General features: G+C 36.8%; 1 protein-coding gene across 2 annotated transcripts in view; it reads left to right on the plus strand.

Moving 5' to 3' along the window:
- Positions 1 to 20,136, plus strand: part of LOC150098145 (lysosomal acid glucosylceramidase-like) — a 235,650-nt gene that overhangs the window by 150,807 nt on the left and 64,707 nt on the right. For both annotated transcript variants that reach the window (XM_090406013.1, XM_090406012.1), the window contains exon 8: positions 16,217 to 16,380. In XM_090406013.1, the coding sequence (XP_090262139.1) occupies positions 16,217 to 16,380 (164 nt within the window). The remainder of the gene's footprint in view (positions 1 to 16,216; positions 16,381 to 20,136) is intronic.

The raw sequence follows: 20,136 nt of genomic DNA on the forward strand, positions 1-20,136 counted from the left end.
GAAAAAGAGTTGTTCTCAAACAGCAGCATTATATCTGAAGCTGTAAGCATACATCACCAAAATATTAGCTTGAATTTCCTAATTGAGGAAATCCAAAGAACACAGGTTCACTCTTCTAAGGCAGGAGGTCAAAACCATTACAAATCCCCTGTAGTTAGTCATTTCCATTATTTCCGATAGTCAGTTGACAGTAATAGCCAGAAAATAATGATGTGCAGTTTTCTAAAATCACACAAAGAAAGTACATTATAAATTACTTCATTCTGAAATCTCCACTCAATGAAAGTACCACATCTTTTCTTATCATTATTATCATCATCATCATTATCTGACATATCAGTACAAACAAGAAATGACCGCATATTTAAAAAAGATATTTCAGCTAGTTTAGATCAGTGGCAATTTTTGAAATAGCTATGTACTTTTAGTATAATAAAATGCTGAGTATGCTCCCTAACCTAAGCGCTTTTCGTTCATAACAATTGTGTTATGAAGTACTGAAAATAAATTTTTTTTAACATCAGCTGATTAATAGGTGGGTCCTTCCCCCACGGAAAAAGAGAAAAGCTGGATTCTTATGCAAAGGTCTGGTTTTACCATTAGGCGAACTTAGAAGAGCGAACTTCGGGGAGCCAGATTTTAGTGATGATGAAAATATAAAAATTTATTTCTATTTCCAGTCGCAGTAACATTGTCAGTATTTGAATTTTTTAAGAAACAAACTGCCACTCCACAACTGAATTTGTTTATTATTATATATTTTATTTTATTAACTGGGAATAATGTCAACACACACAAAGAAATACGCCAGAATTCACCGAATACAACAATATTCTTAGTATTCTTATTTTTTTAAACGTTAAAATGAAAAAAATAGATATTGATTACTGTTTAGTGAAAACTTTCAGTAGAAAATTAGAGTAGTTCTTTATAATTCATGGGAGAAAGAGGGGGGGGGTAATTGGAAATGTTCATAATTAGCATAAATTCTGAACCAGTCTGTGCAGAATATCGCTCATATATTTTCTCCATATCTATGGAGTTTCATATATATCATCGTTCTATATATATACATAGTACTCCTCACAGAGAACAATAAAAAAAACCAGCATAGTTATAGTTGGTAGGACTAGGGGCCATCCATGGAAACTGGATGGCCCTTAGTCCAAGAGAGTGTGGTTAGCAAGGGTGTTAGAACTATGTTTTTTACTTGAAGAGTGGCGAATGAGTGCAATAAGTTGCCAGAGTCTGTTGTGGGTGCCATGACTGTCAATGAGTTCACTGTGTGGATGTTGAGTAGTCTACATCCACACAGTGAATGTAGACTACTCAACCGCCCTCGATTAGTCTAAGGATTCCTTAGAGTTACCTATAATAATAATAATAGTTGCAAAATAAAATATTTATTTATAAATATTATAAATAAGTATTTTATTATATAAAAATATAAAAACATAATATAAAAACATTTAAAAAAAAAAGTAAAACATTTCAGCTACTTAGGCACGATTTTTAATGAAGATGGTAAATTAAATATAGAAATACACAACAGAATCAGCAAAGCTGGTATGGTGGGAAGTCAATTGAATAAATTCATATGGAATAAGAGAGAAATTAGTCGGAACACTAAATTAGCTGTATACAAGACAGTGTTCAAACCAGTTTTAACTTATGGATCTGAGAGCTGGGTCAGAAGTAAAACACTTGACCAAAGACTAGAGACCACAGATATGAGAGTCCTGAGAAAGATTAAAAGCATGAACAGATGGCATCAATGGCAGTATCATATTAAAAACGAGGATATTAGGAAAGAACTTGACATTGTCAGCATCCAGGAATGCGTTAGCAGAGCTAATCTCAGGTGGTATGGTCACTTAAACAGAATGGGCAAGGAAAGATTAGCAAAGCAAGTGTTCTCTGCCAGGTTGGCAGCAAAACGACCCAGAGGAAGACCAAGATATAGGTGGATTGCTACGGTACAAAGTGCCTTAGATGATAGAAATATAAGATCTGATAATGTTGGAGTCTTGACAAGTAACAGACTAATTTGGAGGAAAATTGTAGATAAGAAGTTAGTAATGATGTAATTTTTTTCATGTAGTACTATCATATCCTGTACACCCCTTGAGGGTACATGGCAGGAATTTGATGATGATAATATAAAAACTAGAGGCCGCTGAAAAATTTGTGAGGTCTTCCTCTTCCATTTGAAATCATTGTTCTTTCCTTAGAATATAAAGCTAACAGGAACTGCTGTATGTATTCCATGAAATTAATGTATGTAAGTGTACCATTTCTTTGCTGGACGTGTCCAGCAAACCTGGATAGTTATTATTTTTAGTTATTAGTGATTATTTTTTTTAATTTTAATACGAACTGATATGAAGCAAATACCTAGATAGTACAACAGCAGGGCAACTCGTAGTCCACCTGGTAGTGCAACACAGAGGCAACTCATAGTAAGGGTGGAGCAGGCTCCGTTCACTGTTCTTGGTATTTACCCATAATGTGACGCCCAGCTCTTTGAAGCTGTATTACTGTTTTTCATAATGAGAGAAGGTCACTACCCAGATCGATTTCAACCTTTACTGAGGTCTCATCGGTGAGTAGGTAGACCTAGATATAATATGAAGGTTTTGTAGCAGAACAATATGGGATGTAATATCACTTAATTTTAATTATCATTTTATATTATAGAGTGTATATGTGTGTATATATATATATATATAAGAAATTGAGATTTTTTTGAAAATGCAACATGTTTCGTTGAGATTCACTTCATCAGGCATTAAGAACATAGAAAGGTAATAGCTTTCTATGTTCTTAATGTCTTTTAATAGCTTTGTATGTTCTTAACGCCTGATGAAGTCAATCTTGACAAAACATGTTGCGATTTTTAATAAATCTCAATTTGTTATAATTCTCAGATTTTTAGTCAGTTTATATTAAAATATATATATATATATATATATTATTTATTTTTTAATGCAAATATATACCAATGTTGTGTTATTTTTAGTTTATAAATCAGCCATCTAACATCTCTAGTCTTTATGACATGGCAACTTACTGCAAGTAGTGCACCTTTACCCTTAATCCACCTTTACCTCGAGTTGCCTCAGTCTTGCACTATGTGCAGGTGCAAACTTGACATACTTGTTTGTTTGCTTACTTGGGAAATAGGATTAAAAACCAAATTTATATAAAATTACTTGGTATCTTGAATACATAATATACCCAAGTTAGAAACTTTCTACATCTATCTCTCATCCTAAGATTTTATTTAATAAGGTCAAAGCACCTTATGGCAACTTGTTTAGATAAAATTCATATAAACTCTGCATTACTCAACCTTCATATTTCATGTCTGGCTCCCACTGATGAGATTTCAATAAAGGTCGAAACTGGTCTGGGTAGTTTATTTATTTATTCGTATGGAGTTTTTCCCTATTTCTCCCCTGTCCCTACTGGGACGAGTTGAGCCCCCTCATTGGGGGTTAAGTATTTATGACTGTAGAACCGTGTGTGTTCACGAGGCTGGTTTGCCTGCTTGTGGGATGAAAAACCCCAGCTAAATTGATGGGAAAAACCCTGCTGTCCACGCCCAAGACCGGCTAACTTGGCTATGGCTGAGGAAGATCCTTAAGCTCCTCACGTCATCGACGGGAATCGAACCTAGGACACTCCTTCCCCAGGCATATGGTTGCGAAGCGCATAGCCACTAGGCTAACCGCACGGACAGTTTGGGTAGTGACCCCTGCCTTTAATGCATAGCATCATACATCTCCGCAAGGGGATGTGCTTTGCATTAGGTGAAAAATACTAAGGAAAGTGATCGGATCTTAATCCACCTTTACCACGAGTTGCCTCAGTCTTGCACTACTTCAGGTGCAAACTTGACACACTTGTCTGTTTGGTTACTTGGGAAATAGGATTAAAAACCAAGTTTATATAAAATTACTTGGTATCTTGAATATACATATAGATATATATATATATATATATATATATACTCCCTAACGAATGTATTTATTAAATACAAATATTTATCTACAAAATATATTAATATTGCTAATATATCAGTATATTAATCTTCTAATTAAACATGTTCTTCTTATTATTATTATCCAGGCCTCCATGGAGTCAAAAGACTCATCGTGGTAGGTCGTTTTTAGGAAATACAAAGTCTATCATACCACTCCTTGATCCCATTAACCGTCCCTTCTCAGGCAATGCATTTCAAGGTTCAACCACCCTCTACACAAAGAAACCACTCCTCACCCTCTTGTGCACATCCTCCTTTCGTAACTTCCAGGGATGGCCCCTTGTCATCGCTTCTTCCCACCATTCCACCAAGTGAAAGAACTCTCCAATGTCTACCCTGTAACTGCTTCTCAACAGTTTAAAAGTCCCAATCATATCACCTCTCCTTCTTCTATCCACCAAACTCTGCAGTCCACATTTCCTCAGTTGGTCCTCATAACTCATATTGTAAAGTCCTGAAACCATCTTTGTTATCTGCCTCTGTACCCTTTCCACATCATTTTATCCCCCTTCAAATCCTGGGGACCAAATCTGAGAACAATAGTCTAAGTGTGGTCTGATCAGGGCCTTATACAACGGAATGATAACTCTTTTATCTCTGCAGGTCAGCGTCCTTCTCAGTATTGCAGCAATCCTCTGAGTTACCCTCACTACCTTTGCAATATGCTCTCTGAATTTCAGTTTTCTATCAATCATCACCTCCCAGATCTCTTTTCTCCCCTACTTACTCCAGTACAGCTCCTCCAATTAAGTGCACATCCTCCCATCAATGGATCCCAAACCTCAAGACTTTACATTTTGCTGCATTGAACCGACAACCCTATTTATTTGCCCATCTGTCTAGCTTATTCAAATCCTCTTGAAGGGCTGCCACATCTGCACTATTACTGATAACTCTTCCCGACTTCACATCATCCGCAAACAACTGAATGTCCCTTTGCAATCCAATGACAATATCATTGATATAAAGATTGACCAATACAGGTCCCAATACTGAGCCCTGTGGAACCTCACTTGTAACCTTCTGCTTTCTTGATATTGCCCATCATACACAACTCTCTGATACCTATCAGTCAGCCAATCCTGAATCCATTTGACTAACCAAACATTTAAACCCATGTGCTGCAACTTGAATATCAGATTATCATGTGGCACCCTGTCAAACATCTTTGCAAAATCCAAAAAAATGGCAATATATACCTTTCCCTCATCAACTGCTCTTGTCACTTTATTATAAAAGACAATCATATTACTAAAGCAAGAGTGCCCCTTAATAAATCCATGTTGATGCTCACAGATAACATTACCCTCATACCCAACACTGTATATAGTCCCTCACTAATTTCTCCAAGACCTTAACAACTACTGATGACACACAAACAGGCCTATAATTAGACACTTCCAGTCTGTTACCGCCCTTATGCAGCGGCACTATCTTACCTTCCTTCCATTCCTTGGGTACCTTTCCTTCAGCTAGATCAAAACTTCTAATATAAAATATTAGTACATGGGTCCAACATAAGACTGCTACACACCATACATTACTGGAGATGTTAGGCAATCACTTGAATGATGTTTTCCATCACTGAATTCAAATCTTTAGTATTAGATGACCCAATGTTTCAGCAATTTTTTCCGTAACTTCAAATATTCATCTTAAACACTGACATATACAGAACTTAATTAACTACATCTTTAGTAATTTAAATGTGTCAGTGAAATGTTGAATATCTCCTTATTATTGGTTACTTATACATCCTCATATAACCAGATTCCTTTACCTTCTACACAGCTTTGGTTTCAATAGAAAGCCCACATTGCAATCTGTTATGCTTGCCCACTGCAGAAATGGAAAGCACGATGCAATTTGCTGTGTTGTATCCACTGTGCTGGTTACACCTTGCTTTGTAAGATGTAACCAGCATAGTGGATTACATCTCTTTGTTTGTCTGGAGCTTCTCATGAATACAAAGCGTGCTAGCCAAAAGTGTTTTCCAGGTGTGAAGATGTAAACATGACTGAGAGCATTGTAAGCAAATATTACATAATGAAATATATGATTGTGTTGATTAGAACAAATGACTCAAAAGGAGATAAGCATGGTAAAAAAAAAAAAAGGATATGGAAGAATCGTTGATAAAAACAAGAGCAAAAGAGACAAGATTGTGGGTTTGCTAGGTATGATGTGATAACTGAGAGAGTGAAGAGATGTGATTTCAAATTCGGGAAAATGCCATGCAGAATATTGATATAATGGGGTGATTTTGATAGTCTGAAGGATGTATTATACTTAAATGGATTTTATGTTAGGTGCAAGAAATTGTTATTGAGTAACAAAAAGTGAATATAAATAATCAGAGAAACTAGATGTGTCAGAACTGTTGCATATGAACTTTGATGCATGTATCAATACGAACTGGATGTCTGCATGCATCTAGTTTTTGGTTGGAGATTATGTGGATAGTTTGAGTCTCCCACAATTAGGCTTCGGACTCCATGGAGGTGCCTGTATTATAATAATAATAATTCAAAATTCAGATGGTAATGACAGAGAGAGAGAATATAATAGAGAAAATGTGAATAGAGATATAAGATTGGTAGACATAATTAGTGAACACCATACATCTTCACTAAGGCTAGAAGCATCTGAAAGATGTTAAGGAATTGGGTAAGGAATTGGGGAATGCTAGGAGGAGGATAGGAGGCAAAATTATTGACATTATGGAGACTGGTTAACAGTATGTATAACATCTGAGAATCCCTAGAAATTGAGGTGACTGTTATGTCTCCATTTGGTGAGAGTGATCATGCAGTTGATGTCTTGAGATGTGAACTTTAAGAAGGGATATATGTGGAAGTATGAGACAGGTGAATTATAATATTATTATAATTCACCTTTTACTTTGTGAGAATCCACATAGTAGAAGAATCAGCACAGCACCAGTTGCAAAGTAATTAAAGGGTAGTCTGAAGAAAGCTACTTGTATGCCAGCATACAAGGTGACTGGGCTTACAAAACTATCCCCCCCCCAATTTTTTTTACAAAATGCTTATTTTGTGCTATACTCACTGTATAAGACTACTACAACTCTTACGCTTAGCAGTGACTTTTATACTTACCACAACTTACCAATGACTTCTTTACTTTGCTTTACTTAACATGACATTACTTTTATTTTAGTATACTGTGGGCATAGAAATCACATCAGGTATTAGCTAACAGCTGTCTCCAAAAATTGACAGAAAAATTGCAGATTGCTTACTGTTTTTTGTTCATTTAAGTAGATTTAGGTCTAAAAAAAATGAAAGAAATCACATAAAAAGACTTGCAAATTTTGTGAAATAATTATAATGAAATGATAATTTTTTTACTACATAAGCTATATAACAACATTGACATCCATGACTAAAGCGAAGTGAAACCTTAGTGTTAATACTCTGTGCAATGTCGTTCCATACAGGATAAAATTGTTATGTTTATACCAGTCTCTGGTTTTCTAACTGTAAGTCATATGATCATGCCAGTAAGGTTTCATTATGATTTAAATGAAAAAAAAAATCTACATGCTATCCTATTGAATATATTTATTAAATACATTATTTATATAAAAATATATTAATACTAATATATTACTATATATTAGTGATATATTAGTATTGTGTTCAGGTCTGTATCCTTGTACGTTAAAAACCTGAACCAAGAGCTCACCCACTGCAGATTGTTCTGTTTCCCATAAATATTGAATTCAGTTCGCAAAATGACTTGTGGTCACCTGACAATATATTCTTAGCATCATTTTGAGCATAGAAATCTTTTGTAATGTGCATAATGTGACCACTTTGAACTCTGATTTATAAAATATCACCTCAACATGGAAAACAAACCTGAATATTTTCAGATAAATTAGGACAAGCTTGTTGTGCCATGAAGGAGCACAAGAAAGATTTTTCTCTCACCCTCAAACTGTAGCCTTGTTCTCATAGAACACAGTGCAGTCATCAATGCCTTACTGGAAATAAATGTGCATCCTACTTACATCCACATGATAAAAGAAATTAGCAAAAATCAGACCACACAAATAACCCTATTTGATCAACCTATAAATATAGATATAAAGAGAGGGGTACGTCAAGGCGATGTAATCTCCCCAAATCTATTTACCAGCACTTTAGAATACATTCTGAAAAAAATAGACCTAAACGGAGGAATAAGCATAGATGGTGAAAAACTACAAATCCTTATGTTTGCCAATGATCTAGTACTGATATCCCACAACCCAAAAGACCTAGAAGAAATGGGTGAAAAAATATATACAAACAGCAGTAAGATAGGCTTAGAAATGAATCTAGAAAAAACAAAATGGATCAAAAACATCAACACAAGTGACAGTCACCTATGTATTGATGGCATCCCCATAGAACAGGTTGATTCCTACAATTGCTTATGACAAATAATAAAAATGAATAATGATTTATCTGAAGAACTAGCAAAAAGAAAGAAAGAAAGCTGCATGGCTATCATTCAACAGACTAAAAGAAACACTTACTTATCCAAATCTTGACATCATTAGTGACATTTTTCCATCACTCACATATGGATCAGAAACATGGAACACGACAAGAAAAGAAGAAGAAACTCTCAGAATAACTCGGCGTGCAATAGAATGCAGAATTTGTAACATCAGCAAAATGGAACATGTTAGAAACACAGAACTAAGAAAGAGATCAGGCCTAAAAGATGTGTTAACTGCAGTATATGAAAGCAAGATGAGATGGGCAGGTCACATAGCCAGACTCAGGGATAACAGATGGATATATAGAATACTCAACCAAGAATAAAGAGAAAAGCAGGAAGACCACCTATAAGATGGGAAGACACTCACTAATGAAATCTATGAGTATAACATGGAAGATTGAGATCGTTGGAGACATCTTTGTGACCTGCACTGATGGAGAAATCCTGAGTGAAACACAGGTCCATCAAGGTTGTTATATCTCTTATCTAGCCCTTGTTACATCTTATACTTTCGTTTTATTCTTTATTTACTGCTATTGTTATCCTATATTCCTGTGTACCAGAAATTTCGTTTCTTTCCGACAAAATGTTTTAGAGCGACTGTGCCAGGCGGTAACTAATTCTTGATACTTAATTGATTATCTTGGTAACACTAGTTAACATAGGGATCACGTGGTGAGCAGTCGTGGCTCCCCTTTCTACCTTGCATGAAATGTTCTCCCTCACTCACACAGGTCCGAACATTTTTCTAAGTGGTAGGTCAGTCTCAAAACAACAGAACTTATAAACTTTGGTTTAAAAGAATACATTTATTATAGCACGTATTTGTATTAACTATTTTTTTTTAAAGGAAATGCTCTGGGTTTTTTTTTTAAGGATTTTAAATGTGATAACATTATTTTTTGCAATTTTAAACAGGTTTTATACAAAAATTCTACTGAAAAAAAAAAAATTCATACACTTGCATAAATATTGATGAATTTCAAAAAATGCACCTGCTTACCATTGAAGAATGTGTTTAATATGAGACAGGTATGAATGGCAATTAAGAGTCAGGATCAAGGAAATAGGTGTGGTCTGACAAAAGAGAGAGAGAGAGATGTGATATAGCAGCTAGAGTATAAAGTGATGGTTTCAGTGGGATGGCCTCTGATGATGCAAAATTGGTGAGAGCAATAGTTGATAAAGGTGATTTAGATATCCTGCAGGTTAATTTAAATAAATTGGCATTGTGGACAAAAAATAATGATTGTCAATTTAATGTTGCAAAATGTGAGATTGTGCACTTTGGGTAGAAAAGGTTGCATATGGTGTATCATATAAAAAAGAGAAAGAGGGCATTGTGGAGGCAACATAAGTGAAGTGGAAATAACCAATTCCATGACGTCTACAAAGACCAGGCAAGGAGGGTGACTTGTTTGGTGAGGGTACTTAAGAGAGGTATGAACAGCAGTTAGCTAATGAAGCCAAAAAGAATCCTAAGGAGTTCTTTTGATATTAGCCAGCAAAAGAAAGAATGATTATGGAAGATTTTGATATTGATGACATTGATTGGAGAAAATGGTATAAAGACAGTTGTTGCGGAATGTGTGGTGGAGATACTTAATGAGCAGTTCATACAGGTCTTTCAATCTTCTGAATGTGACTTCATGGAGAGATTGAGAGCAGTAGATGATGGGGAAGAGAGACTGACTGTAAGTGAGCAAAAGGTGTATGGGGAGTTGAGTAAGCTAGATGTTTATAAGGCTGTGGGACTTGATAATATATCGCCATGTATTCGGAAGGAATGTGCCAAGAAGTTGACACCTGCCTTGACATATTTTTTTTATACGAGTCTTGCACTCAGTCAAGTCCATAAGGAGGACAAGATTTAGCTCAAGCATTAAACTATAGGCCTATCTGTGTGTCAGATGTTGTGGTTAAGTTGTTGGAGAAGCTTGTGAGAACTAGGATCCTGAGTTGTGTTGACAACAATGGTATCATCTTTGATGGACAGCATGGATTGGCTAAAGGGAGGTCATGTTTTGGTAATCTACTTACTTATTACAATAAAGTGACTGCTTCCTTGGATAGAGGAGAAGGATACACAGTGATATACTTGGATATCACAAAGGCTTTTGATAAAGTACCTCATGATAAATTAATAGTCAAACTGGAATGGATGGGGTTAGATATTACATTGGTGTATTGGATTGGAGATTGGCTGTCTGATAGGTATCAACAAGTTGTGTATGGGGTAGCGATGTCGAGGAAAATTAAAGTCACTAGCGGAGTGCCTCAGGGGTCTGTTTTAGGGCCATTACTGTTTAACTTGTATGTTAATGACATAGGTGAAAATTTGGATGGAGATATTCAGTTTTTTGCATATGATTCAAAGTTGGGACGAACCATGAAGAGTAGCGAGGATGTTGTGACCTTGCAGGAAGACTTGAATAAATTGAATGATTGGGCACGGAAATGAGGATGTGAATTCAATGTTGCAAAATGTAAGGTTTTCAAATTTGGAAAACAAAGATGGGAAGCAGAATTTATGCTTGGTGAAGATACACTGTTGGAGGTGGAAGAAATAAGAGATCTGGAGGGGGGGGGGATAGTGGATAAGAATCTGAAATTTAGGGGGACACACAGCCAAAATTGTGAAGACAATACAAAGGCTTCTGGGAATGATGCGGAGGACACTGATGTGTAGAAGTAGAGAGATTCTTATTCCACTGTATAAGGCTTTGATTAGGCCACACATGGACTATTATGTCCAGATTTGGTCACCTGGTTTCAGAAGGATGATGAGATGTTGGAAAGGGTCCAAAGGCGACTGACTAAGATTTTTTCTGACCTCTGGAATGTCGAGTATGAGGAAAGATTGAGGACATGCAATTTGCAGAGTCTGGTGGACAGGAGGAGGGGAGGAGATATGATAGAGACCTACAAGTTGGTAAGTGGTTGTTATAAAATCAATGCTGGAGAAGTTCTACAGAAAATAGTGTAAGATCGGGGGAGAACCAGAGGTCATCTCTGGAAACTGTATTATTATTTCGGGCAACTCCAAGGAGTCGACAAACTCATTGAGGGAGGCCCTAACATGTCAAGAACAACTATTCGACATTCACACAGTATCTATCATACCTCGCCTTGAACTTATTCACAGTCATAGCACCCACAACAGACTCTGGCAGCTTATTCCACTCTCCAAGTAAAAAACCTAGCTCTAACACCCTTGCTAACCACACTCTTGCCCAGCTTCCATGTATGGTCCCTAGTTCTCTCCCCCCCCCCCCCACCAGTCCTATTCTCAAAAATATCTTCTGGATTAATCTTATAGAAGCCCATCAGTAATTTGAATGTCTCAATCATATCACCCCTTTTCTGCCTATCAACCAATTTTCAACCTGTTCTCATAAGATTCATTCATTCCACAGACCTGCTATCATCTTGGTCACTCTTCTCTGGGTTCTCTCCACCACCTCCCCATCAAGAAGAAACCTTGGCACCCATATATGTGCACAGTAGTCTAGACGGGGTCTTATCAAGGGTCGATGTAGAGGAACCATAACTTGTTTGTGTCTGCTTGTTCAAGTATTTTTCAGCAACCAATTGATTTGATGATCTGATTTAGACATTTTTGCAATGTGTCCCCTAAACTTCAACACTCCCAAATCCCTGGCTTCATCAATCTCCTGGAGTACGGTTCCACCAATGTGATATACTGCTGCTAATCTTTTCACTCCAAAATGCATAACCTTACACTTTGCCACATTAAATTGACATCCATTTTCCCTAGCCCAGTCCTCCAAACTGTCCAAATCATCCTGCAAAATTTAGGTATGCAGTCAGCCATTGCTTCATGCAAACACTTCTTTACCGCCTCCCATGCACTATCAACTTCTAGCCCTTGCATTTGTACATGCCATGGCACTGAACCAATCAATCGATCTCCTAAGCTTGTCATACTTACCAGCCCGATAATTCCACTCGTACCCTGTCTTAATTGTAAATTCCACACCTTTAGCCACCTCCCAAGTCAAGACCCTATGATCACTCTCACCAATTGGTGGCAACGTGGTCATATTCGTTACAGCCAAATTCTCAGATGCAGTTACTAGGGCAAGCATTCTCTGACCCCTAGTATTTTCCATTACGTGCTGTCACAGATAGTTATCCCTTAATAACTGCATAAAATCCAATTCCTTCCTCCCACGTGTCCTTTCCTCCTTCCAATCAATGTTACCATAGTTGAAATCTCCCATAATAATTATCCTCCTTCCACTCATTTCTTCTATTTGTTTATGGATACTATCTCCACCATCTATTCCATCACCTGGTCTATAGCAGCACCCAACTGTATATTTTGTTTTGCTAGTTTCAATCTCACACCAAATAGCCTCAGATGTGCTCTTTACTCTATCCTACAGTTCCACTTCTATTCTTCTTGGCTGTAGCTCATCAGCTGTCATGAATAACACTCCCCCCCCCATTTTATTCTCCCTGTCACTCACATTCAATCCCACTAGCTGTGTCATCTTCTGTCAGCCATGTTTCACTAATGCCAGTAACCTGTGGTCTGGAAGTGCCAACCAAGGCCAAAAATTCTTCCTTCTTGTTCCTAATAATTCTGGCATTTGTATACAACTCAACTGTCTCCTTAAAATCTGCATATCTACTCCCCTCCCCTCCCCAATCCTTAATAACTCTAGTTTCCCTGATTCTGCACATTCACTTCCACTACATTTGACAACACCTTTTCAAGTCTTTGTACACCAAATCTATTCAAATGTAGACCATCCATTTTATATAAATCCTTTTGCCCATCGAACTCACTCCAGACATCCACAAATTCCACACCACTCATCAAACATAATTCACGCATAAATTCATTTGCAATTATGGCCCTCCTTTTGTACTCTTCACTGACATACCACAGTAACAGACTCATCATTCTAACTCTCTCACTCTTTTCTTTTGCTACCTCAAGCAATTCCTTCACATCCTCACTCATAGCCTTTTTGTTTCTTTTCAAATCATTTGTACCTGCTACCATTATTAATTCTTTCACCCGCTGCTTTTGCATTCTAATTGACTCGCTTATATTCTTAACATTCACACTGGGTTGGTACGATTTTGTTAAACTCTCAACTGACACACCTCTTACTAAGGAATCTCCATACAACACATGCTCTTTCATTTTGTTTACACTCACTATCATACCCTTATTTTTTCTATCATACTTTTGCCTATTATTAGTCGGTACGCTTGGTTATAAAGAAGGTGTGAGTAGGGGAGTGAGAGGCAGGTTTTTTTTCATGCAGAGTTGTAAATGATTGGAATGCCTTGCCTGAGAGTGTGGTGTCTGCAGGTAGTTTTAATGTGTTCAAAGCATGCTATGATGAGCTGTGTGTGTGTGTGTGTGTGTGTGTGTGTGTGTGTGTGTGTGTGATAAAGGGACCTCCAAGATGAGTTTTTGATTCCATGAGGTCTTGGGTAATAATAATAATATTGATGGTATTGGTTTGCAGGAAATTGATGAAGCGAGTGACTTGGGGATAATGGTGGACAAAGTGTTAAAGTTCAGAGGGCATACCATATTTACTCGAATATAACTGACACTTTTCTAAAAAAACTTAAAGTTAAAAAATTGTGGTGCGAGATATATGTGGGTATTTTCAGAAACTAAAGTTTTTCAAGAAAATAATTAAATTTTCAGTATTCATTATAATTTATAATTGCTCACATCAATTAAATTTTAACTAACATTATTTATAATAAATTTAGTTTAATCCTTTATCCAAGTGTAAGCAAACAAAGTTTGCGCCTGAAAATATCTTCAGAACTGATGTAAGGTGGTATAACACTTAGTCAACTCGCAGCAAAGGTGGACCAAGCTCTCATCACTCCTTGTCTCAGTATCTCTCCCATAATGCAAAGCACATCTCCTTGCAGACATGTATAATGCTATGCATTAAGGTAAGGGCCACTACCCAGACCGGTTTCGACCTTTATTGAGGTCTCGTCAGTGGGAGGCAGACCCAGAAGTGGTGATACTAAGACAGAAGCAATAGGAGAGGTCATATTTACCTATACGAGTTGCCAACCGGTGTACCACCTTATTATTCTATTACTCTGGATTAAGAGAAAGATGTTGGAAGTTTATTTTGCACTTGGTTAGACTATAATAAATTTAGTTTATTCCTTTATCCATGTGTAAGCAAACAAAGTTTGCGCCTGAATATATCTTCAGGACTGAGTTAAGGTGGTACAACACTTAGGCAACTCGCAGCAAAGGTGGACCAAGCTCATCACTCCTTGTCTCAATATCTCTCCCACAATACAAAGCACATCTCCTTGCAGACATGTATAATGCTATGCATTAAAGTAAGGGCCACTACCCAGACCGGTTTCGACCTTTATGGAGGTCTCGTCAGTGGGAGACAGACCCAGAAGTGGTGATACTAAGTCAGAAGCAATAGGAGAGGTCATATTTACCTCTGTGTTGCCAACCAGTGTATCACCTTATTATTTGACCTCACTGCCTATGACACTATCAGCAACAGACTTCTCCTTACTAAAATTTTTAGCATTACCAAGGACTACACACTCACAACTTTGGACTACACAATCACTTTATGTGGCAAAGAGAGGAGCATACTTGCCCCCTCTTCTTTTAAACATTTATGTCAATGACTAACCAATATAAACTGGCAGAAGAAGTTTTGCATATGTAGATGATCTAGCAGATAGTTGTATTTTCTGCTTATTAAATCAGCAATAACAATACCAAGAGTGTTCTTATTAAGTTAGAAATGTGGCAAAATCATCATTTGATGGCACTAACATCCAGAACGAGCACTTCTGACACCTGCCACTGTCAGAAGTGCTATCACCTGGCAAGACACTGGATTACTCTTAAGAGCTGGTTGGTTGATTATGGGTTTATTGGCACAGGGACAGCAAAGGTCATACTGTGCCAAACCAAAGGTTACAGCAGTACTCTAGGTAATAATAAATAGAAATATAGTAAATATCATGTTATGTACAAAAAACAAATTAAAGAAAAAATTAAGTGTAGCAAACCAGTATTTACATATAAACAGAATTTATAATCGAATATGTCTGTAACTTAGAAAAGCCTGAACAGGCTATATACTGAGATGGAAAAATCCAAATTCAGATTTCTTAAGTGGTGAAACAAACTAGGTAATAATATGCCTTTCACAACTGGATCAAGCTTACACAACTAAGATTTGGCTGAGTGCACAGATACTGCCCCTGCAGTGTACAAAGTTCTGGACTGAATGTTCTAAATTTGAACACTTACATTTTTTCATATATGTTTTAAATTGCATTACTGTTGTTCTTTTATTGTATATTGTAAATTGTTCCTCTTATTTTATGATTTATATAATTAGCTGCTGAATTTGCATTGTTTCCAGTGTGTGTGTATAAAATAAATAAATGAAACAATTCAAATATGAATCCTTGGTTAAAAATTTAGAGCAGGAAGTAGATTTTTATCCTGAATCAGCACACATGACAAAATTATTTTATCTAGAAACTTAAATGAATTTTATTTTACTTTATCTAATAGAAAATTGATAGGCTATGATCAAACTAATATTTTTAACAAAATTATTCACTGAAAATAATACATCCTTTTATCTGCAGGATCTTTTACATTGGACAGCTGGCTGGGTGGATTGGAATTTAGCTTTAAACACTGATGGTGGACCTAACTGGCTTTCTACTTTTGTTGATGCTCCAGTAATTGTAAACCATACAAGCAATGAATTTTACAGGCAACCAATGTACTATGCACTTGCTCACTTTAGGTAAAAAATCCCATATTATTATTAGGTGTTTTTTTATAAGTAAAAGTTAGATAAATAACTGGGAGAAGATCTCCACATAAGCCTGGAGGATATTAGGAAATGTCCTAATATCCGAATGCAGAGAACTGATCAGAACTTCTGACTTAATGTGTAGTCTAACAGTTTGTGACAGCAAGATTGTATTTTGTATTAGTTTAAACCCACATACAGTAGTATAATGGTATGACATAATCAGGTGTAATGTCAAGTTAAACAAAGCCTTACTGCCTTTCTACATTTCTGATATGTAATAGCTTTAGATTTCTAATTTTTTTATTAATTCCCTAGTAGCTCTAGTATCAAAATGTACTCATGAATGCATTCCTCTTGGATATTTTCTGCTGCTGTCCTGTTGCTGATTGTTTCGTTTAATAATTTATCAAAATAATTACTTCAGGCTTAATGATATTTAATTATTGGTTAGCTACTGTTATGCATAACTTTCTTATTTTTTTTTCCCCATCTGTATTGTCTAAAAGTATATGGTGGTTTACTTAACAGTAACTTTTTATGTGATTTATCCTCAACTGTGTCTTGTTGAATCTGCAATGAAGTTCTCATTATTTTTTATATTTGTGTAGACAGCTTCATGATATATATATATATATATATATATATATATATATACACACTTGAAGAAATTTAATGACTAAAAGCCAAGAGATACCAAAATTGTAGTTCTAACTTGTTTTCTGGAATACAAGTGTCCTTCAGTGGTTGTTTTTTGAAGTTCGTTGTTGTTGCACTATTGTGTATTTTGGTTACCGAGAAGACAGTGTCGGAATTGAATGCATAACGGTGGAAGACAAGACGAAGGATAAATTTTCATGATTTAGTTATTTCATTTTATTTCTTAAGTTTTGATGATTTAATTATTTCATTTTATTTATTTATATCTAGTGTACTTAAATGTTCTGTTTGTAATTGGTTGTACTTTTTCTTATAGTTATATTCCCTAATACTTATTTAGCGTTTATTTTTTGACATGTCGCACTAATTAGCGACACTATTTTGAATAATAGCAGCAGCGGCAGTTAAAATTGTAAATGGCGTATTGCCAAGTCCCCCCCCACCCCACCTCATTTAAGGACTCCATTTTGCACGATATCATTCAGGATTTTGTAGCATGCAGGATATGCGTCCCGGCGGTTGTATATCTGGCAGGAGAGAGAAAATGTATATGCGCAAAATGCAGGCAATGGGAGGAACTTGATGATTTAGAAATGACCATAACTGACCTCGTTGAGTATGACCTCTGTATGGGGACTAAATGATCCATGGTGTTCAAGATAGAATGCTTAAGGAGCATTTACCAGGAGGAATGATAGAAAGTGTGGCTGTGGCAATTAAGAGAGATGAAAGGGTGGATGAGATGATTGTGATGGAACAAATTACTTTAGTGGTGATGTAAATAGGGCAGAGAGAGATATGCGATTCTTGCTTGAGGTTCTACAAAAGAAGACACAGAAAGGAAGATAGTGACGAGCTGAGAAGAAGAGCAGTGATATTGAATGGCATAATAGCGAGAATGTGTCAGAAGAGAGGATTGGAATATCTGAATGCTTGGAGTGTGTGTGAGAACAGAGAGGAATTGTATGCGAGAGACTGCTTGCATTTGAATGAGGAAGGACGCAGGCATCTGGAGAGATTGCTGTTCTGAATGAGTCAGTGTTGCCCAGTGTGGATGGAAGCAGGTGTGGCCTCTTGTGGGAATGGGTACTTGGGAGAAGGGGGATGACATCAGGTAATGCTGAGCCCACTGGAGTCTAGAGGGAATAATGTTGGGTATACTCCTGGCATTAGTATATATTTATATATATATATATATATATATATAATGACAGGAATAGAAGTTGCTGGGTACAGCATTTTTGGACAGGATAGGAAGGGAAAGCTTGGTGGTGGAGAACTGCTTATGATAAGTGACGACCTATGTCCTCTAAGAGTGGAGGCTTTGGAAGGCTGTGACACTAATGATTTTAAAAGCATATGATGTGAGGTGGAAGTGAGCAAGACAGGATATTTAGTGGGGTATTGCTACAGACCAAGGAGCACAGAGGGTGGGGATGGAGATTTGAGACAGCTGAGCGTGGCAAGTGCAAGAAGAATGATTGTTATGGGAGATTTTAACTACAGTAGTATAAATTGGGGAGAGGAAGATGCATGTAGCAATAGGGGAATGGAATTTCTAGAATTCTTGAGGGACAAATGTCTTAGGCAACATGTAACAGAGGCAACAAGAGGTTCAAGAGTTTTGGATTTGGTTATAGCATCAGAAGAGTTGATAATAACTGAGATGACATCTCTCCCACCAGTTGGAGAGAGTGACCATATGGTTTTGACTTGGAAAATGAATAGACATGCAGGAGTATCAAAGAGACATAAACGTATGTGGAATTATAAAGCAATTGATTATAATAGTCTAGACGTCAACTTGGGGAAGTTTTGTGGAGGGAGGAATTGAAAGGCCAGGGTATCATTAGTGGTTGGGAAATTGTGAAGGAATATTTGTTAGCAGCAATGGTAAGCTGTATTCTACGAGTGAAGAAGAGGACACAATTTGGAGTAAAGTGGATGACAAACAATATTAAACAGAAACTGCATGTGAAAAAGAGGCTATGGAAGAGATATAAGGAGACAGGTGAAGAGAAGATGCATGAAGAATATAAGACACAGGCCAGGAGCGTGACAAGTATGGTAAGGAAGGCGAAACTGGAATATGAGAAGAGATTGGCCCTAAGATCCAAAGAAAATCCTAGGGAATTTTTTAGCTGTGTAGCCAGTAGTAGACGAAATGACTGTGGAAAAAAGATATTGTGGGATAAAAATGGGAATAGAGTGACTGATGCAGAGGACATAGTGGAATTGTTCAATGAACACTTTATTGGAGTATTTTATCCTGGAGGAGTCAATTTGAATCCTAGAGGGATAGGGCAGGTTCGAGGTTTAGACGTGCAATAGGAGATAGTGTTCGAAATACTGAGTACTCTGGATGGCAGTAAAGCTGTGGAACTGGATGTAATTTCACCCCGAGTTTTGAGAGAATGTGCTAGGGAACTGACAGTACCTTCGACCTGGCTTTTCAATGAAAGTCTGGCTACAGGAAAGCTGCCCATGGAATGGAAGGAAGGTAAGATAGTGCCATTGCATAAGGGCAGTAGCAGACTGGAGTGTCTAATTATAGGCCAGTTTGTGTGTCATCAGTGGTTAGTAAGATATTGGAGAAAGTAGTGAGGAACTGTATACAGCATTGGGCAGATGAGAGTAATGTTATCTGTGAGAGTCAACCTGGATTGGTGAAGGGGCACTCTTGTTTTAGCAATATGCTAGCCTTTTATAATAAAGTTACAAGAGCATTAGATGAGGGAAAGGCACATACAGTGGTGCCTTGGTTAAGGATGGCAATCCATTCCAGGATTACTGTCATTATCCAAGACGCAATTCCCCATAAGATTTAATTGAAAATCGATTAATTTCATCCGGCTCCTCCCCACAACCATAGTACATATTCATAATGCTGATAAAACTCATTTAAAATGTCATAAAAATATGGTAAATATCATTTATTTATTATACAGTGTATCTATTTGCTACAAAAAAATGAACATTAAAAAATGAATTGTTCATGAAAACTGTTTTTAATTATCAATCTTCACCAGAAGGACAATTGGGCTCACTTTGGAGTTTTTTGACAAATGGACCTGTAAAAAATATGTC

This window comes from Typopeltis vanoorti, chromosome 16, assembly GCF_054136105.1.
Source record: "Typopeltis vanoorti isolate ZY-2024b chromosome 16, IOZ_Tvanoo_1.0, whole genome shotgun sequence".
In the NCBI taxonomy this organism is placed as follows: Eukaryota; Metazoa; Arthropoda; class Arachnida; order Uropygi; family Thelyphonidae; genus Typopeltis; species Typopeltis vanoorti.